Source organism: Mastigoproctus giganteus, chromosome 3 (genome assembly GCF_048544385.1).
Source record: "Mastigoproctus giganteus isolate SK-2022 chromosome 3, ASM4854438v1, whole genome shotgun sequence".
Taxonomy (NCBI): Eukaryota; Metazoa; Arthropoda; class Arachnida; order Uropygi; family Thelyphonidae; genus Mastigoproctus; species Mastigoproctus giganteus.
The window spans coordinates 238,031,523-238,053,249 of NC_143577.1; the positions used below are offsets into that span (position 1 = coordinate 238,031,523).

The following is a 21,727-nucleotide window of genomic DNA, read 5'->3' on the forward strand; positions in this document are numbered from 1 at the left end:
CATTGATTACCACTCTCTGTCTTCTGCCACTCAACCATCCCCTTATCCATAGCAGCAATTTGCCTCCAATGCCACACTGCTCCAATTTGTGCAGCAGTATCAAAAGCCTTTCTAAGATCCAAATATATAATATCAAAGTTATTCCCTGCATCCAGTTTAATTTATTTAGTACTTCTTTCCTGGCAGCTCTCATTTACAAAAGTAGTTCTTCATTGCTTAGTAAGAAAATTTGAGGTATTAGCCTAAATAACTGAATTATACTTTCATTTTAACTCTGCATGTTTTTCTTAGAGCAGATTTTCTTTACTTAATCCTTGACAAAAATATTATGGCCTTGTTTTGTTCACTTAGTTGTCTTGCTTTCATAATTTAACTTGAAGTTTACTTGTGTACTAGGATTTTTAGTTTTGAACTTTAGTGTCAAATCTTTTTCTTTAATTTATTTAGTACTTCTTTCCTGGCAGCTCTCAGCTAGCCTTATGTTATAGGTTTTGTATGCGGAAATCTGATCTTGTGGCTCAAATTCTGTTAAACTATTTGTGTGAAAATTACCAGACAAGTACTTCTCCTTTTGAACTACTTATCTGGAAATTTGGGACTTCACTATGATAAACTTGATAAATATTTCTAAAGATCAGCTTGCAACTTGATTTTTATTCTCACCTTTTTACTCTCACTTTTATTCTTACTAATTACACAGCTATGATTTTATCATAGCTGTGTAATTAGTTGAATAAAGTTAGTGTGTTGCTCTGCTTCAGATTAATGTATTACTTAGTTTCATATTTGGGCATAATTATTTACAGCTTCAGTTTTCACTTGTTTAATGTAGATTGAAATTAGTGGATATAGATAATTTCAAGTTTCATAAATGGCACTAACCATTTTCCGAAATTTAATCTTACTTGCAACTAAGATTTATTTTCTCTTGGCATGTAGACAAGTGATGTATAATGATCCCAAAGTAATTTATTGGCTACTGCCAGAATCTTAATTTCCTCAACTTTTTTTCCTTGCATAGCAACTTTAATTTCCTAAACATTGAAGATGGACCAAATCTTGACTTCTGACTAGATCAAAACAAAATCAAGTAAATGCTTTTTTTTTTCCCCAAAAGAAACTTATTTTCTGAATTTGCAAAAAAAAAAAGATTGTCTGCTAAACTACATTTTAGAGACTAAACTAAGGTGATAAGATTTGTGAAAACAAAAAGTTGAAGGAAATTAAATTTATGAACTGCATTGTTTTTTTTGCTTGTTACCTTGGAAATATTTCAGTCTTGTTATTGAGCAGTTTGTGTTTAAAAACTGAATAAGCACATAATCTAAACAAGACAAGCAGCATTTGGAAGGGAAACTACTGGTCAATTCCAACTTATTTCAAACTATTGAATTGCATTAATTCCTTTACTTAATAGAGGAGAATGTGATGCTTCTCCTTTGTTGATAGATTAGACTACAGGTAAAATGGAAAGAGTTTCTGTGAAATTTAGTAATGAAATGCTGCAACTTGAGGGATGGGAAAATAAACTATTGCAAGGGTTACTTTGTGTGTGTTTTTTTTTTTTTTGGAACAGTTAGATTTTTATTTTTTTTTATTTTTCTGTCCAACTCTCGTTAGACATGTGATGAAAAGTTTTTCCAAGGAATAAAATTCTCTTAACATTGGAACTTATGTTGTAAAGGAGGTTTAATTGTCAAAACCTGTCGTTTTTTTCATAGTAAACATGACCTTACTTTTCAACTGCCCATTTATATGAATAAAACCAACTTCAAACAGACTTGTGTTGGAAAGAATGTCTTATGTTTTTTGTTTTTTAATGCTATTTGCTACTTAAATTTAGTTAGCATAGTAGAAAATGTGCTATATGAGTAGGTTAAGGAAGGTAATAACACTTGTCATTCTGTCAAGTATAAAGTTATAGAATTCTTATAGTACCGTGATAGACTAAATATAAAAATAGCGAAATGCTTAAAGTGCAGTACTCACCTTGAATATAATCTGCAATAGTTTTATGAAAAGACTGATGGCTAAATATAAGGTGGAATGGTTAAATTAATGCATTAAGGTGGGATTGAGATTTAATTTAACGGAATTTTAAAATAAGCGCAAGGAAGCAGAAGTGCACTACTCCGTCCCTGGTTGTCATAAAGTAGAAAATAGTTAATCTGGAACATCAGTTCTTTTATGTTCCAGATTAACTATTTCCTACTTTATGACAACCAGGGACGGAGTAGTGAACTTCTGCTTCCTTGCGCTTATTTTAAAATTCCGTTAAATTAAATCTCAATCCCACCTTAATGCATTAATTTAACCATTCCACCTTATATTTAGCCATCAGTCTTTTCATAAAACTATTGCAGATTATATTCAAGGTGAGTACCGCACTTTAAGCATTTCGCTATTTTTATATTTATGTCATTCTGTTTAAAATAATTGCATGTGACCTGAAAAAGCATTTTTGACAGTTTAGATATTTGTTTTTGGGAGTATTTTTTCCAGAAAACTTAAATATTGAAAGTAACTTAATTGTTACACAAATTGAATATTATGCCAGGAGTAATTATTTTTTCCCTTCATATTAGGTTAAAAACAGTCCTTTTGTTGAGCGGCTTATCAAAAAGGGTTACGAAGTACTGTATTTGACAGAACCTGTAGATGAATATGCCATCTCTGCATTACCAGAATTTGAAGGAAAGAAGTTCCAGAATGTGGCTAAAGATGGATTAAAAATGGAGGAGGGAGAGAAAGAAAAAGAAAAGCAAGAAGCACTTAACAAAAGATTTGAGCCTCTTACAAAATGGTTGGAAGATGAAGCTTTGAAAGACAAAGTATGCAATTTTAATTATAAGCACTGCATATTTTTGAATTCAAATTATAACTTTTAATAGTCTAGTTATTATTTAATGGTCAAGGTGCACTATAGTGAGTGTAACACCACTAAACACCCATAGCACACTTAATTTAATTTCAAATTCTGCATTCTAAAATGATGTCAGTAAGACTTGCAAACTTTTTTTTTTTTATTTGTATTGATTCATCTATTGTTCATATATATTTTGTAACAGTAAAGTTAAACTAAATTGAAGTTAATTATGAAAATCTTGCTAATGTTCATTAATTATAGCATTTGATTCTTCCACACATCTGGAAGAATCATAAATAAGTAACAGTTGTTTGAGAGTGATTACTTTAACATTTATGTTTTCTGTTTATTGTTACTAAAGTAATTTACTACATATAACCAAGGTAAGCCTCAACTTTTTACAATTTAATCTAGATCCAAAAGGCTACAGTTTCACAAAGACTTCATTCCTCTCCTTGTGCACTTGTGGCTAGCCAGTTTGGCTGGACAGGTAATATGGAAAGACTGGCTCGTAGTAATGCCCATAGCAAGATGTATGATACGACTAGAGAGTAAGTGTCTTTAAATATTGTTTTACCCCCCCCCCCCCATTAAACAGTTTTGGCAGCATACTACAACTCAGTGAGAAATCTATTACTTATAGAAAGGGATAATACTGCTATATATTTATGTACATGTTTCATTTTTCTTACTTGACTGTATACTTAAGCTTTAACTTGGGTGTAATGTAGCACTTAGATGTTATGTTCTCTCTACTTGCTTTTGGCTATATTGTAGGACAATACTGTTTTAAAAATTCCTTTTTATTTTACTTTGAAAATGTATTTAACTTAATATCTTAAATTTAACTATTTCCAAAACTGCCAAACATTGCTTTCCTGCAGAAGCCCCCCCCCCCCCAACACACACTGCTACTTTGTATAGTGTATTGCCAAGTTTCTTCAACAGATTAATCTTCAAAACTGAGGGGAAATACCTGATTTTACCTTATACATGAAGGTTGTGGAGGGGATTCTTTGTTAGTGCAATAATTTATTTCACAATGTAACTTTTCTATTACATTGACACTTAAATTCTTATCAGTTTGAAAGAAACATTTCATAACATAGATCAACTTTTCTATCTAGAAGACTGCTCTTTATTAAAAGCTTAATATTTCTAATAGTTAAGTTTTCATGGATATGAGATCTGACACTGGGTGAACAAGCAGTTATGAATTTATGCAAGCAGCAGAGTGGGCTGTTGTAGTAGTCTTGAGTTGGTTTTGATACAAAATTCATTTTTAAAAAGTGAACTTGTTTAGAGAACTTTGAGTTGGCATTAAGGACCTTCCATTATTTGGGAGGAATGAAAACACATGACCAAAAAGACCATCCTCTCACATTGAAGAATGGTTGCCAGCCTTTTCATGAACTTAAAGCATTGACTCAAGTCCTTAAATTCAGTTTAAGATTTAAAGTTATCTTTTTTATTACTGAACTTTAAATTCTTTTGCAGCTACTATTTAAGTCAGAAGAAAACATTGGAGGTGAACCCTCGTCATCCATTGATTAAAGAATTACTTAGGCGAGTTGAGGTATGTTGGTATATACTGAGTTATTTCTTTTACTTGCCATTTTATTTAGGTTTTGAAATTTGCATGTTATTGCTACGCTAATGACATACATTGTAGAGTAGTAGTTCAGTCATGGAGTGGAGAGTTTTTGAATCATGGATAATGTTACTCCTCAGGGTGATCTATCCCCAATGTATCATATACAGTTACAGCTGTATTTGATCTACCAGTTAAGCTCTTCCTGTATCTTGGCAGCTAAGATGTGATACATTGTTTTAAATTTATTAAACAATGAAGTGTTTTAGTATTCAACCTCAAGTGAGGGTTTTAATTTCAGCATTCTTGAAAGCCTACCTGTAAATCTCACCTAAAAAAAATCGTGGCAACACCAAATCTTAAATTAATCCCTCCATCTTCCATTCCACTGTAAATTCTTATTCTTTATTTCCAACAAATATGCCAAAGCTGTGTTGTAGAAGAGAAGCTTATTACTGTAGGTCTACATAATCTCTAGCTTAATTTTCTATTTAAATTCAAAATAGTTGTAACGCAATAGTTTAATAGCACTGCTTGTGCTAGGCAGCTAGCTACAACTAATTACAACAGTGTCCCACCCCTCCAGTTGACAAAAAATAATTCCCTGTTGCTTTTTTGAGATAGAGTAGAAATCACTACAAACACTTAAGATCCAATGGCTCATGTTAGATACACATGGGTCATATTACAAGAGTAAAACAAACTGACAGTTTTCTTAAAATTCATTTTTCTCTATATTAGCAATCTAAAGAATGAGATTGCTGAATTGATCTTTTACTTTGTTTTTGACAACATGTTTCTCTAAAACATGGCTAAAGGATTAATGCAGAAATTAATTTCTGTTAACAGTTTATATACAGAAATTAACAATTGTTTCCCAAAAGTAGAAAAATTCTGAGATTGTGAGCAGAGACAACCATTAGATGGAATATGTCACATCATAATGACATAATTCCATGCACCTTTTCAGCAGCTGAAATCTGGATATATTTTTCCTCTTAGACTTGCCATTTAAATATCAGTTTTTGTGAGGCAGTGGGCAGAGAATAGTTTGCAAATAAAACCATACTTGAAGGTTTTTAAACTGAATAAAGAACACTAGCCTATTAAAAATGGAATAAAACCTTCCATGCTGCTTTAAGATCTGGATGTTTTCATTTCAAAAAGATTCCTTCATTTGAGAAATATGGTTTCATTATTGCTGTTTTCATTAGACCAGTTTATTATACAAAATAACTTAATTCATCTTTTAAAACTTTAAACATAATTAAATGTTTCTCCCCTTTTAATTACTGGGCTTGGATCACTTGCATTACTTCTATTGTTGTAAATGACAGGTGCTTGACAGCAGTGAGTACAGTTATCCAGTTCTCCTGAATTGCAATATAGATCTAAGATATTGGGCAAGTTGTAGGCTATATTCAAAAGAAATTACTGTTATGAATTATTTTAACATAATGGCTAAACAGTCTTCAATCCATCTGAGCTGTTTATCAAAGAGCCAAATTTATAGTAAATAAATTTTTTCAATTTTTAAATAATTTCTAAAATTTTCAATAAAGAATTTGCAAAACTATCCATAACTAATTCACTACTTTCAGTGAGTAAAAGATTATCAAATCTTTTAAAGGTAGCAAATCAAGTCTTATATTTGCTTATACATATCCTATAAAAATGGCAATTATTTTTCTCTTTGCAGGCAGACAAGAGTGATACAGTTGCACTTAATATGGCTAGTATTATGTTTGAAACAACAACTCTGAGGTCAGGTTACATGCTCTCAGATACATCATCGTTTGCTGACAGGGTGGATGGGTTGCTTCGAAAAACTTTGGGGGTTCCAGAGCAGGCCCAGGTAATGTCAACAATCTTATTATTATTTTTTTTATGTAAGTGTACATGAATCACTTAAATTTCTCTTGGTGAGAAATTTATTTTATTTTTCAATTAGTATTCTCAGCCATTTGAATACCACAGTTAAACTTTCTTAATCATTAAAAATGATGTAAATATTATACTTTTTTTTTATCATATAGAGATACTTGAAACATGTGACAAATTCATCTCTATATCTTAGGTTGAAGAAGAACCAGAAGAGGAGGAAGAGGAAGAAGCTGGTGAAGAGATAACAGATGAAGAGAAAGAGGTAAATTATGGATGTATATGCTTATTGTTAGTTTGTCGGATTCTATAATTTTTTTTACTTATGAAATTGCCATTGCACCTCACTAGGACTAGTAGGTTAATGTTAAAACACTTAATCCATGATTGAGGTTAAAGAATTTCATGACGTGAGTTAGAGATGGACTAATGTATCCAGTTAATTAAGACTTTAAATCATGACCACTTAAATTTCTCTCCCCGCTTGTCAATATATGGATGCTGAAGTTGTTTCAAGCATTCATTAGCAGACTGTCAAATTAGAGTATGCAGCCACAAATCTGAGGTTTGATGTATATTATCAATGGAGAATAAGTAGTGTATATACTTCTCTTTTGTATTTTGCTATTGCATTCAAAATGCTGGGTCTAAAACATTTGTTTAATATAGCATAGCTATATTACTGGTATAATGCAATACACTTGTTGCATTTTGTGACAGGCGAAATAAGAATACCTTACCATTCTTCATGCAGGATTGCCTTAAGTTGACAAGGTGTTAAAGATTAGAATTCTTTGGGGAGGGGGATTGAATTGTTGGTGTTTTGTGCTCGTACCACGCTAGTACACTCTTGTGAAAGAGAAATATTTAACATCTTCATTAGTGTGAGAGTAACTTTTATTAAAACTGCACTTTCTACAACTACTAGTGGTTTAAAGCTGTATTTTTGTAAATGGACCCACACAATGTTTTGCAGTTGGCATGGCACTTCTGCCTAAACAATTCAGTGTAATTAGATGGAGACTGTCACTGGATGTAGAGGAGATTACCTTCATTCATTCCAGGAGATGCTTAAGGTTGGCAGCTCAGCTGTAGAAGCCCTAATGGAATATATCTTATGTACCTCTTTCCAGCTGTTATTACAGCATGCAAGGCATATGACACTCCTGTACACTGATTTGATCTACATAATAATGTAACTTAATTCAATTTGATCAAGTACGTGACCATTTGATGTCTTTCAGTTTCCCCTATGCTAATACAGTGATCCCTGTGAAAACTGAATGCAACCCGTTGACCATGTGAGGTATGAGTGCAGAGTTAGTCGACCTATGTAGCATAGATGATAAGGTGTCAGTGGTTCGGTAGGTAATAAAATTCAGAGCATGATGGGTAAAGGAAGGATTTTTATTGGGCTTTGATAAAGGACAGATTGTGGGTGCTGGACAAGCTGGTGCCTCAATTTCCCAAACGGCTGAAATGGTGGGGCGTTAGAGAGCCACCGTAGTTAGTGTATGAGGACTGGCATCAAAATGGTCAAACAACGAACCGACGGCAAAACTGCAAAGGTCAGTGAAAGGTTGATGTTAGAGGTGAGTGCTGGGTCAGACAACTCGTACAGGTGCAGCACTGTTGAAGAGTTGACTACCCAATACAACATGGGGTCAACTCGGAACAATATCTGGCATGACCATTCATTGCACGCCCACATGTATGGGCTATACCAGCAGACAACCTCCTAACAGAGGTTCATTGGCGTAAAAGACTCTCCTGATGCAAAGAGCATGCAAGTCAGACGTCAAAGACTGGAAGAAGGTGTGCTGGTTGGATGAGTTAAGTTATTTACTCCATACTGTGGATGGTTGTGTATGGATCTGACAATAACATGAGGCTCTTGATCCATCATGCATGGTATCAAAAGTGCAACCTGGTGGTGGTTGTATGGTGTGGGACAAGTTTCACTGGCAGGAATTTGAACTCCTGGTGCACGTGGAACCACAGATCAGTGATCTCTGCTATTGTCAACTGCTTGCTGACTGTAAACCCCACTATGTTACTTTTCCTGAATGGTGATGTCTTCCAAGATGACAATGTGCCGAGCCACCGGGCACTTGTGCAAGAATGGTTTGAGGAACAGCTCTGACTTCCAACATATTGATTGGCCTCCGAACTCCTCTGATATCAATCCCATAGAGCACTTGTGGGACACTATGGAAAGGCATATCAGGCATCTGGATACACCAATCACCTGCATTGCTGACTGCATTACACACAGCTTGATTGGCCTGAATAGATCAAGATAATGCTTCCAACATCTTGTTGAGTCAATGCCACGTCAGATAGCTGCTGTACTGATGGCAAAAGGGAAGGACCTATGAAGTATTAGGTAGGTGGTCATAATTCAGTGATCACTCAGTGTATATAGTATTGTAAAGATTCCCTTGGTAATGTTGCTGTGGCCTGGTAAAATTCTGTTTTTTGATTTAGGCACTTTGTTCTTTGATATACCATAGTGTGTATATGAGGTTGTCTTTCATAAGCATCGTATGATTGCAGTACTTGATGCCAAGACTGCAAATGAGTATGTACCCTTCTACAATGCCATATTGTGGATAATTACACCTGGCAGTATTAATAACTGTGCATCCCATAGTTTTTCATCCCAGGTTTTTTCTCTGGTGGGGATATTTCAAGGCATTTGTGCTGCATGGTAATTAACAGCTCGGAGGACTTGCTGTTACTATACACCCTGGTATATTGCGCTCTGGAAGGAAGTATGCCCTGCATTCTGTGAATCATTTCAGTGTAGTCTTTGAACCTTTGCTCCTATAAGAAATTGGGATTACAGTGGTATCTTTTTATTCTGTTTGCTATTTAGTATGAGAAGTTTGTGGTTGCATCACACTGTTCTGAGGAGTTTACTCTGTTTTAAATTATTCAACAGTTAAACTTATTGTATGCCTTGTTTCCAATTCCTTTCTTTCCTATACACTGCTGGATTTCTTAGACACCATGGCAATAAATCATTGCCATGTGATATAAATTCAGATTTTACCTATTTTATAGGTCAGTCTAGTTGATGTTTAAGTGTGGTTTCAGCAAGACAATAAAAGTCACTTCATATTCATCTATGGTGAAGCTGTCTTATTTAGAGATCACACTTTCAAAAGGTATACATGTCACATTTGTACACTAATTCACTTACTCCAGAACTGAACATTTCCAGTATCGCTCTCAACAGGTTGCAGATGGTTTTAAAATGGGCTCAGTTATTTATTATAAGTAATGAAAATATGGTTATATTGTTATTAAACTAAACTTGGGAAATTCTTGAACCACAATGTATAGCAAATTAATTAATGCTTAGAGTTGGAGGTAAGGCAAGGTACCATTCTGCTCCTATATCAAAAAAACCAAACAATTGTTTTGATACAGGAATGGTTTGTTTAATAGAAGCAGAATAGCATCTTGCTTTACCTCTAATCCTATTAACAGAATTTGTTATATTTTGTGGTGGTTCAAGCATTTCCTAAGCTTAATGCTCATTTATGTTGGGATCACAGTGGCTATCATTTTCAGCACTCTGAAAAAGGAAGTAATGTCAGAGAATGGATATTACTTGTAAAATTGTCTCTGGCACTCTTTTACTCAGTTATTTTCATGAATGATCATTTAAAATGATCACCCTTGAGTATATGATACAGATAGTATGGCAATACAGTAATAGTAAAAATTACTAATTAGTTTTTAATATATACAGTGGATTCTGGTTATTTGGGCCACCAGTTAATCTGGGCAGCTGTTTATTTGGGGAAAATCTTAAAAAACAGAAACCAATCGAGAAAATAGCCAGGGTTTACTTCGCTTAATTGGGACAGCATGCTGTTTAATCTGGGCAGGAGACTGCAGCACTGGAGATTATCCTACGATTGTCTCTGACGGTACCACGTGGTTCAGTAGAAATTCTGGAGGTCACAACCATAAAACAATTAGCAGTCACCTGTTTATTGGGTTTTTCTTTTAGTGAAATCTATCATAAATGGACAGTAAACTCGATAATACTGACAGCTGGAATTCTGTGGATTATTATGGTGAAATGTGTTTACACTTCCATGAAATCTTCAATCATGTAAAAAAATTAATTTTCAGATCTTTTCTTCATTCCTATTTTTAAAGTTTTGTAACTCGTTAATCCGTTCTCACTTGCACATATCGTGTTACTTGCAATTTGTGTGTGCTGTGTTCTTTGTTATTGATTGCTTATCTTTTTACCATTTTAAATTTTAACCCCCACCCACAAATGTCAGTGAACAGAAATGTCAACTAGTTCGTATGTACATATTACAGTACGTATTAATTATTCCAATTATGTATATTCTTCTGATTTTCACGTATCATTTAATTTTAATTGGTAAAGGTAATAAAGGGTAAATTTGTGCTTAATATATCTTTGCTTTATAGCCTGTGGATAATATTCCTCCTATTTTCACTAATTAGAATTGCTGTTTAATAGAATTAAAATTCAATTCACAAATGTGATCACAATGACCGGCACTTACTTCACATCGTATAGTGAGCGGTACTTTCCTATGTTGAGTTCGTTGTAACATGATTTGATTGTACATTGAGCCAATTTAAAAAAAAAAGGGGGGGCACATTGTATTTTTAACTATTTACGTGAAACTTTGGATAATTGGGGCAGCCGCTTAATTGGGCCAAAATGCACTAGTCCTGATGTGTCCCAAATAACCGGAATGGACTATTTATATGGATTATGAACCACTGTAGTAGCAATATATACACTAAGACCATAATGGAATACATCATACAATGTTACAGCAGTGGTGAAAATTTTTTTTGGCTGAAGAGCTAATTCAGGAGAGAAGAATTTGCAGCCTGCATTATAAATATTTGTATGTCACTTTATTGTTAATTACACTGCAAATTGATAAGTGCTGTCAAAGTAAAGTGCCTGTAATTGAGGCAGTCACTAATACATAAAATGATTCTTTGAAAATGTTGAACATGAATATGCTTACAACTTTTTTTTTTTGTGTGTGTGGAATCCAAACCAAATACTACAATAATTTGAGAGAATTTGATTTATATATTTTAATTTTTAGTTGTATTAAAAGGAATGTAAAATTGTTTATAATATTTTCGTAGGAACATAACTGATTATTAAAGTTAATTTTTTTCTTGTTCCTGAAATTAGATTGTGGACTGTTTTGTGTTCACTGTGTGTAAGAGTATAATGCATTGAAGAATAGAATGTCTTTTTATAGACACAAATAGTTAAATCTATTGATTACACATAGTAATTTCACATTAGAGATTAAAATCAGGAACTTTCCGACTTACATAAGGGTTGCGTTCCACGGAACGCTACATAAGTCGGAATTTCCCCGGTGCTTGTGCAGAACTCACAACTGTGCACACTGAATTGATTTGAATCAAAAAAGAAATGTTCGAACATTTAGTATTAGTAGAGGCATTTGATGCAAGAAAGCAAGCTTATGCAGCACCAGCCAAAAAAAAAACCACTTCCACTTCACCCCTCTGTTCGTTCAAAATACCTGTCCAGCTGAGCCTTAAACTTATTTAGGCTATCAACTTCCACGACAAGGGATGGGAGTCTGTTCCACCAACCAACCACCCGCTGGCTAAAGGCAAATTTCTGCACGTCTATCCTACATTTGTCTTTCCTCAATTTGAATTTATGCCCTCTCAGGTGATTATTCTGAGCGAGAGGAAGAATCCCATCAGCATTAAGTATGCTCAAACCATTCAATGCTTTATACACCTCTATCACCTCGCTGGTGCCTAGTCTCCAGACACTGTAATTTGCAAAACTTAAGCCTTTCTTCGTAAGAGCACCCCTTTGTTCCATTCACTAATCTTGTTGCCCTTCTCTGTACTCGTTCCAGCAGCTCTACATCCTTCTTGAAATGAGGCCTCCAGACCTGTATACAGTACTCTAGGTGTGGCCTGACCATTGCCTTATACAAGGGAATAATCACCTCCTTATCCCTGCTAGAAAAATTCCTATATATCATTGACAATATACCATGAGCTACTCTTGCAGCCCATCTGCACTGCTCAGAGAACTTCATATCTGCCTGCACAACCACCCCCGGTCCCTTTCATTCTCTACCACTGTCAGTGTAGTACCACAGAGTTGATACGTTGCTCTGGGGTTACTGCTTCCCATGTGTAGTACTTTACATTTGTCAATGTTAAACTTCATTTGCCACCTCTCAGCCCATCTGCTCAACCTTTCCAGATCCTTTTGCAGCAGCATAGTGTCAGTAGTGTCCTTGACAACCCTGCCTACCTTTGTATCATCTGCAAACTTCGACATTAAGCTTGATATACCATCATCAATATCATTTATGAATACAGAAAACAATAATGGACCCAACACTGAGCCCTGAGGGACTCCACTAATAACATTAGTCCACGACGAGCAGTGTCCACTGATTACCACTCTGTCTTCTCCCCCTTTATCCACAGCAGCAATTTGCCTCCAATGTCACACTGCTCCAATTTGTGCAGCAGTCTTCAATGTGCAACAGTATCAAAAGCCTTTGTGACTGCATCATAGTATCCAATCAAATTGGTCAGGCAAGACTTCCCCTTAACAAAACCATGCTGTGTCCGAGCTATAACTGAAGTCTTGTCTAAATGATCCTGCAGTGCTTCTTTAACTAGTGCCTCCATTAATTTTCCTGCCGACCGGGCTAGCCGAGTGGGTAAAGTACCTGCCCAGCAACCTAAAGGTTGCAGGTTCGATTCCCACCTCGGGCTTGGATCAAAGTACTGCAAAAACCTTGGGAGGTGCAATATGGCCACAGAAGCCGATGCGCCAACAACTACCAAATCAAATCAAACCATTAATTTTCCTGGAACAGAAGTTAAACTCACAGGTCTATAATTGCTTGTGTCAGCCTTTGATCCTCCTTTGTGAATTGGGGTCACATTTGCACATCTCCAGTCTGTGGGTACTTCCCCTGAGTCCAAGGAAGCTCTCATAATTATGGCTAAGGGTTTGCTTACTTCCTCTGCCTCCTTTATAACTGGATAGATCCCATCCACCCCGGGTGCCTTTCTTGTATTTATCTTCAACAATTTCTCCTCCACTTTACTCTCAGTTATTACAAGATTCTCTAGCTTACTGCTAGAGTTGAATACAACTCTGGCTTTCCCCTCGCTAAATAACTCCTCATGTGTGAATGTTGATGCAAAATATTCATTTAGTTTGTTAGCTACCTGAGCAGGATCATCAACAGTTGACCCATTGATATCAAGTGGACCAATCTGATTCATCCCCTTCCTTCTAGAGTTTACATAAGTAAAGAACTTTTTGCTGTTTTTCTTTGCATCCCTTGCCAAAGATTTCTCGTAATCTGCCTTCGCCTGCCTAACCTCCTTTGTAACTTGGTTACAGATCAACTTGTATCTATCATAGACTTCTGTGTCATGTGTTAATTTATATGTATCCTATGCATTTTTCTTCTCTGCCATATGCCTCATCACTTCATTTGACATCCATTTAGGCCTAAACCTTGAACAATATTCTTAGTTGGTATGTAAAGCCTAGTAGCTTCCAAGATAAGTTCTTTGAATGCTTCCCATTTTGCATTTGCTGTTGGTAACATCAGTTGGTCCCACTGTATAGAATTTAAATACCGTCTCAGTCCATCGTAGTTGCCTTTACAAAAGCAATAACCCTTTCCTTTACCCCTAATGGTAGTTACCTCTTTGAGTAAATCCCACTTCAGCACACTGTGATCACTGCCACCTAGTGGTTCATTTATCTGCAGATTCTTAATGCATGAAGAATCACTGCTGATAATCAAATCAAGAGTATTCCTCCCTCTAGTTGTCTCCCAAACATGCTGATGTAGAAAACAATCATCCAATAAATCCACAAAAGCCTTGTTAGTCTGTGAGTGACCAGCCCCCAAATTCCAGTCAATATCTGGGAAATTAAAATCTCCCATTACAAGACTCTCTGATTTACTGGCCCACTCTATTTCCCTGTACAGTTTCTTATTATACTCATCAGAGTCATTAGGCCTATAGCACACTCCTACTCTCAATTTTGATCTCCCAATGCTTATGTCACACCAAACTGACTCAACACTGCACTGTCCAGCAATGTCGACTGGCTTCACTTCCTTGGATTTTATGTATTTCTTAACTAATAGCATAACCCCTCCTCCCTTCCTATCCTGTCTATCCTTTCTGTAGACGTACTCCCCAAATTCCAGTTCTGCATTCCTTATATCTGATATCCCAACAATATCTGCCTTTGATGTTTTGAGCAATACATCAAATTTATTTACTAAACTCCTAGCATTGGTGTACACGCAAGTATACATGCACCTATTTCTATTCTTAGCTACCCTAACACAACCCATGTGTTTACTTGTACTGCAATGACTCCCAGCAGTCTCTGAAATATCCTGAATCTTGTTTTTCAGGCTTCTGCTCATTCCAATAGAAGCAGTGCAAGAATCTTTCACCTCTGCCAGTGGCTACTGTTAATCTATTCGTCTTTGTCTCCCCCCCAAGCTAGCAGTTTTCCAACCCACCTAACACTGCCTCAATAGCATCAGCAAATATTCTTGCACCCTTTCTATTTAAGTGTATCCCATCCCTGTAGAAGCAATCTCTCCTGTTAACAAGTATGGTCCAGGCTGAAAAAATTCTACCCCTTGAGCCTTACACAATCTTTCCAGGGCCGAATTGATCGACAAGGCTCTCATCATATACTCTCTCCTATCGTGTCTGGGCTGAATTGCAGACACCTTTCAAATTCAACCCTATTTCACGGCTTTTTTTCAACAGTGACCTGTACTTGTTAAGCAATTCTGCCAGTCACCTACTCTTGATATCATTAATGCCAACGTGTACAACTATATCACCTTTTGTGCCCATCAATGTAAATAGAATTGTTTATTGTATTTATTCAATTTTTTATCTCTTGCAGGAAAAATTAGAAAAGCATGCAACTTAAAAATATTACAAAAGAGACAGGCATAATGTCAGTAAGGTTTTTACCTCTCGAGCGTTATTGCCATAATAGATGTCTTCAGCTGATAAGTACGCCACTGCGGAGGTTGAGGGCTGTGGAGATTTAGAAGGGGTTGACCACTCAATCTTACAGAAGAACATTAATGGATGACTGGACGGTGGCTTTTTCTTTTCATTGTAGATTTCTTTGTAGCAGGCAAGCATATCATTTACCCCTCTTAACTTTAAGAATCATTTGCCATCAGGATCCATCTTCTCAAACTTTGCCAATGCAATTTCATGAAATGCCATTGCCATCTCTCTGGTGATGAAGTGTCTTGGCTCCTCATTTGGTTCATCTTGAGCTTTGTCAGCATTTTCTTCTTTCACTATCACTGCCTAAGTCAATAAGTTCATTAGATAATTCCTTCTCTTCTTCCTCTAACTTCTACACGTTATTGGCATCAACCTCCAACTGAAATAACTTTACAATCTTATCTGTAACCTCTTCATTTGATTAGTCTTTTTCAAATCCTTAGCCTTTTACATGCTGTGGGCATATTTTCTTCCATGTGACATTTAAACAAATTTTAGTAATTTCTGCCTAGTCCTTAATGTTTAAGATGGTGTGGTAAATATTGTAAGATTTCCAAAAGTCTAATGTAAAATCTTTTTGTCTACTGCAGACAATGCCTGAGCAAATGTTGTGTGTAAAATAGTATGCTTTTAAATTCAAAATAACACCCTGATCCATATGTTGGATGAGTGAAGTAGTGTTTGGCGGTAGAAATATATAATTCTCTCGTTCAAATTGAAATCATCTAGATGCATAGGATATCCAGGAGCATTATCTAATAGAAATGTCATTGTCTTTACAATGGAGGATAAAACCCGTCTATACAACCAGTTTACCTCAGACTGGCAAAATACCTGGCATACCTCTCACTTCGGACGAGAAACATACAAGTTCATTCCCGAGGTATATAACCACAGTAAAAATCTACAGTGGAAGAAATACAGTCTGACCACAACATTTCTTTTAACAGGACATGGTAGTATTAACACCAGACTTCACAACCTTGGACTGGCCCCCACTCCACTCTGCCTTTGTGGCTCGGAGGAGACGGTGGAACATCTGATCCTCAATTGTCATCTCTACACAGACCTCCAGCAACCCTTACTCCTAGGTGCAAACGTAAACAATGCAGCTGACTTTCCAAAGCTCATAGCCTCTAAAGCTTCGTTACACCTCCTCTCCACATTCGCTGAGAAGCTATTTAAAAGAAGAAAAACCCTACAAGGAACCCAAGGACGTGATTAAAAGAACGGACTACTGTCAACAAACAACCATGTTTGTATGCAAAGGCACAAAGACTTGGTTAAAGCCTTAAGAGACTAGGTTGCAGCCATTCACACAAGCAACCTTGGTTGCTTTATTGACATAAAAGACCTGGTTAAAGTTCTACCTAAATTCTGATTGATACGGTTACTAGTGCACATAGAAATAGATACTATGCTGGTGAATGGAGAGGGAATGGCAGGAAATGCCAATCACTCTTCACACACGAGGCTGTAAAGAGAGAGTCTCTCCACTGCCCAATGTGAGCAGCATGTACTTAGGAAAACATATAACAATGCACCCTACTGTTCAGGACCTACGTGTATAACAACTGAACACTTTTTTTTTTTTGTGTGTTTGTGTGCTTAGTTGCTGCTAATCCACTCTTGGTCAGGATTGAGCCCTGCAAGAGACAGAAATAACACAAGAAGTAAAAATACAACATGAACTTGGTTATAGCCCTAAAGGACTGGGTTGAAGCCATTGGCAAAATTTTTTTTTTTTTTTTTTTTTTTTTTTTAAAGCTTCTCGTCCATTTCTCTCCAGGTCAGGATTGAGCCCTGCAAGAGGCAGAGAAATATGCACAGTACAGTACAGTACCCTTACCCTGTTTAATAAGAATTGTTATTTTATGTTTTTTTTTTTTTTTTTGTTGTGTGCTTAGTTACTGCTAACCCACTCTTGGTCAGGATTGAGCCCTGCAAGAGACAGAGAAATAACACAAGAAGTAAGAATACAACATTGAACTTGGTTATAGCCCTAAAGGACTGGGTTGAAGCCATTGGCTATAAATTTATTTTATTTTTATTTTTTTTATTTATTTATTTATTTTTTTTATTTTTTTTTTTTATTTTTATTTATTTTTTTTTCTCCTCCTCTCGCGCTCCTCACTCTTGGACAGGATTGAGCCCTGCAAGAGACCGAGGCACAATGTTGGTTTTTTTTTTTTTTTTACTCCAAAGAGGTCCTAGAACCTCCTTTAGTGAAAGCTAGACTCCCTGGGGCGCCTCCATGTGGCTAGGGACGGGAGTCAGGATGCAGGATATATGAGTTCCTGCCTCCTGGCTGCAAAGTCTCCAGGTGCCGGCATACACACACAACAAAACACACACTCAGACAAAAACCTCCCCATACACACACAGGCCGGCTTAAAAACTTACAGGAAAAATCGTGGCAATAGGGGAAACCCTGGAGGCTGCAGACTACAAAAATACTTTGGTACTTTGTCTTTACAATATTTTTCAACCTCTGGAATGAAACAACATTTGAACCAATCCTCAATGAGATGTTGTTATCCATGCTCTCTGGTTTGATTGGAAATGCACGGATAGGGTGGCTTTATTGATGCCCTGAAATGCACAAGGATTTCCAGAATGGTACACAAGCAGTGGTTTTAATCTGTAATCTCCTGCTGCGTTAGCCTCAAGCAAGAACGTGGCTATCTTTTGATGCTTTGAAACCTGGCATTCTTTTCCTCTTTGGCAATGTATATTTGATCCTGCATTTTTTTTTTCCAATACAGAGCAGTCTCGCCAACGTTAAAAACTTGCTGCGTTGAATAGCTGCCTTCATCAATTTCTCCAAAATTGATGTCTGCCAGTGTTGATTCTGCAGCTACAGAATCAGCACAGTGCAGACTTCACTGCACACTTTAACGTTGTGAAAACCAGTGCAATGTTTGAACCTGTAAAACCACCTGTTTCTTACCACAAACTTGGGTTTGGGGTTCACTGTACTTATCCTTAATATCTTTATAAATACTTGTTGCTTTTGCTTGAATGATCATTAGACTCAGGGGCACTCGCTCTTGAATCTGATTCTCCATCCATATTATTAACAGCTGTTCCATCTTCGATATAGCACCTGAATGCTGTTTTGTGATCACTGTTGATCTTAAGGGCATTGATCTTTTGACATGTTCTTTTATACATGTGCTGTCCTTTAAAATAGTATTCACCATTGAAGCAGCAAGACCTAATTCCCTTGCAATAGATGACACTGTCCTGCTTTGTACTTCTTAATCCTTTTCATCTTCATTTCTAAATCAATTTTGTTTAGTTTCCTGGCACTACCACCACTTGCACTTTTCATTGGTTGCTTTCCCTTCATGTAATACAGAAATAGGAATGAAGAGAAGTTTCTGAAAATTTGTTTTTATATCATTGATTTCAGTGAAGGGGAACACATCTCACAATAATAGCATAAAAACCCACTCAATTGCAGTTATTGCAAATGCAATAAGATAGTTTACTAGGGCTTTCCTATTTTGTTTTATGGTAGCGACCTCCAGAAATGATATTTATGAAAAATATCACAAAGGTGTTCAAAATTGATTCTTATAACGATGAAAGGGTAGTGCAATTTCAGTTCTAAAAATGACATTTTAGAGAGATAAATAGCTTAGTAATATAGCAAAATTTAACTTCCAAGGACTTGGAACAAATTACAAAAAAAAAGTTATTGGGTTCACATTACAATATTTTCACAATAGCTCCATTTATTCCTATGGAATGCAAAATAATTTTCCAAGATTTTTTTAAAGTTTGCACCGGCCAGCAAAAACTTACATAAAGTTGAATTTACACAAGTCAGGGAGTTCCTGTTTAATGATATTTTAATTTTCTGTTTTAATATTTAAGGTTTAAGTAGAGGCAGAAGGATCATGTAATGTTGGGGAGAAATAAGTAAATGCCAACTATTAATGCCCAGTCCCTTTATAAACCTAATACTTGCAGATTATCTAGGTTGCTATTATATGTACCTAATAATTGCCATTTTTCTATTTGGTTTATTCAGAATTTGTCATCTGGTACATAAAACATCTGATTAAACTTAAATTTTAAACTATATTCAACTTTTATACTAACTTGTAATTTAGTGTCTGTAAACCAAAAGCTTTAAGAAATATAGAAGATTGGAGGAAAATGCTGACTAAATTTTTAATAGACTATGTTAATGAAAAACTTGCATACATTTTAACATAATCAATCAGAGGTAACATTTCAGAATACTAATAGAGCCGAGAAACTGGAATAAAGAACTGTGATGCACGTTTGCCTAGTGTGCTAAAGCCTTAATTTCACATGGCTTAATTTAGTGTTCCCTTGCACTACAATTTTTATGAAAACACCTAATGCCTTTTTCACACAAATGATTATTAAAGTGTTTTCTTGGATTTTTCATATTTGTATCCAAATGTGATTAATAGCTTGGATAAGACTTTTTAGCCTTCAGTTTTTTTTTTTTTTTGCTTGTGTCTGAGAGGGTTTGACCATTTATCAATAAAATCTTTTTACTATTATGGACCAGATTCTTTAATACTTGGAAAAGGTCTTATATTAAGACCTGAAATTTAACTCTAAGCATTGACTTAAGTCACTACATTAGATGATTAATGTCTTTGCAGGCACAAGAAGAACATGATGAGCTCTGAGAAAAAATGCTACTTAGACTTGACTTCCATTTCATGTCATCCATCACATCAACAGTAACCATGCCAGGGGCCACTGCATCTGCTGGTGCTTTGTATATTGATGGGGCACTGGGTGCTCCCTTGTCATTTTTTTTGACAATTCCAAATGACTCATTGTAAATAAACCCCTTCCCACCAATTGTGTTGTTGGAACAGACTTAAGAGTAAACTCTTTCAAGATTTGGTTCATAGCTGGTCTTATGTTTAGTTATGCAGTGGTTGTATTTGTATTTCTATAAATAAAATCTAATTTAATTGTAGCAGATGCTTTTATTACTTTATCATATGATATTCCAAAAGTTATACATAACTTTGATAATTTTGAAATATTTAGTATTAAAGAATGCTTTTTAAATGTGTATACTGAATTGGGGATACTACAACTAGCAAGCAAGGTTCCTTGAATAGCACCATGAGATGGTGTTTAATTTTTATATATACTAGGGAACTATCTGCCAATCAGGTAAATTTTCTTATATAGTATGTAACTCAATTGTTCCATGGATCTGTCAAGGAACAGTTGTTAATTTGGCCAGTGAAGCAGATATTGGGAAAGCATTTTGCTGGCAAACCTTCAGGAAACTTAAGTTACATGTAACTAGTAATTTGATATTTGTTTGATTACACCAATGGTAGCTATGAAACTGCAAAAAATAGTGAAAGCTTATTCTAATAATACCGTTTATTTACAAATCCAATAACAGAACCACAGGTTAGTTTGGGACAATTTTTTTTCCAGTGACCCTCTGCCTGCCTGTGGGACTAAGCAGCAAGGCCTACTGCATGCATAATACTTGCAAGAATTTAAAACTATCTTGCACAACTTTTCTTAAAGTTGTGCAAAAGTGTTGGTAAAGAATTACTGCTCTTGTTTTGGGGTTTTTGCTGAGTTACTGTTTTAGATTGTTTATTTTGTGTTTGAGAAAGTGTTCACAAACTAATTGGTCACAATTTCTTTATTCTATTTTTTGCACCAGTGTTTGAAAACGTGCACTTGGAAAAGTAACCATTTTCTAACCTTGACAGTTAGAAATAATTTGATTCATTATTTTTTTTTATTCTATCTTTATTTTCAATCTATGAACTGTGAAAAATCTTTTACATTAAACATTTTTAATTATTTTTTAAAATACCCAGGCTCTCCTTTAAAAAAAAAAATTCACCAGCCCTCCCTTGCAGTAGCACATACACACTGGATTAAACTTAGCATTGCACTCCTTGTAATACATATTTTGAGAAGCAGATTGTTATGGATTTCTCTACTATCTTGTAAAAATTTGACACTTTGCTGTTTGATGTTTCCACCAAGCATGTGAGATTGGTGAGGTACCAAAGTTGTATCTAAAGGGGTATCGTTATTCTTTATGAATATATAAATTACTTTTAAAAACAAGAAACTTTGTACACTTAAGCTCAGGAGGGTTGTTGATGGGTATAAATGGACACCATAGAAATGATTGTGGAAGTGTCAGTCATGCCTCTGGAGTTTGGTGTGTAAGAACTGTCTTAAGATTCTGTACATTTTGCTTTTCTGCAGATATCCTTGGGAGTAAGGTTGCA

At 35.6% G+C, this 21,727-nt stretch overlaps 1 protein-coding gene across 1 annotated transcript in view; it reads left to right on the forward strand.

The window, feature by feature from the left end:
* Positions 1-20,427, forward strand: part of Gp93 (heat shock protein 90 Gp93) — a 90,085-nt gene extending 69,658 nt beyond the window's left edge. The window contains exons 12-17 of the mRNA XM_090369725.1: positions 2,586-2,831; positions 3,281-3,417; positions 4,364-4,442; positions 6,157-6,312; positions 6,535-6,603; positions 20,102-20,427. Of these exons, the coding sequence (XP_090225851.1) occupies positions 2,586-2,831; positions 3,281-3,417; positions 4,364-4,442; positions 6,157-6,312; positions 6,535-6,603; positions 20,102-20,128 (714 nt within the window). The 3' untranslated portion in view covers positions 20,129-20,427. The remainder of the gene's footprint in view (positions 1-2,585; positions 2,832-3,280; positions 3,418-4,363; positions 4,443-6,156; positions 6,313-6,534; positions 6,604-20,101) is intronic.
* The last annotated feature ends 1,300 nt before the right edge of the window (positions 20,428-21,727 follow it).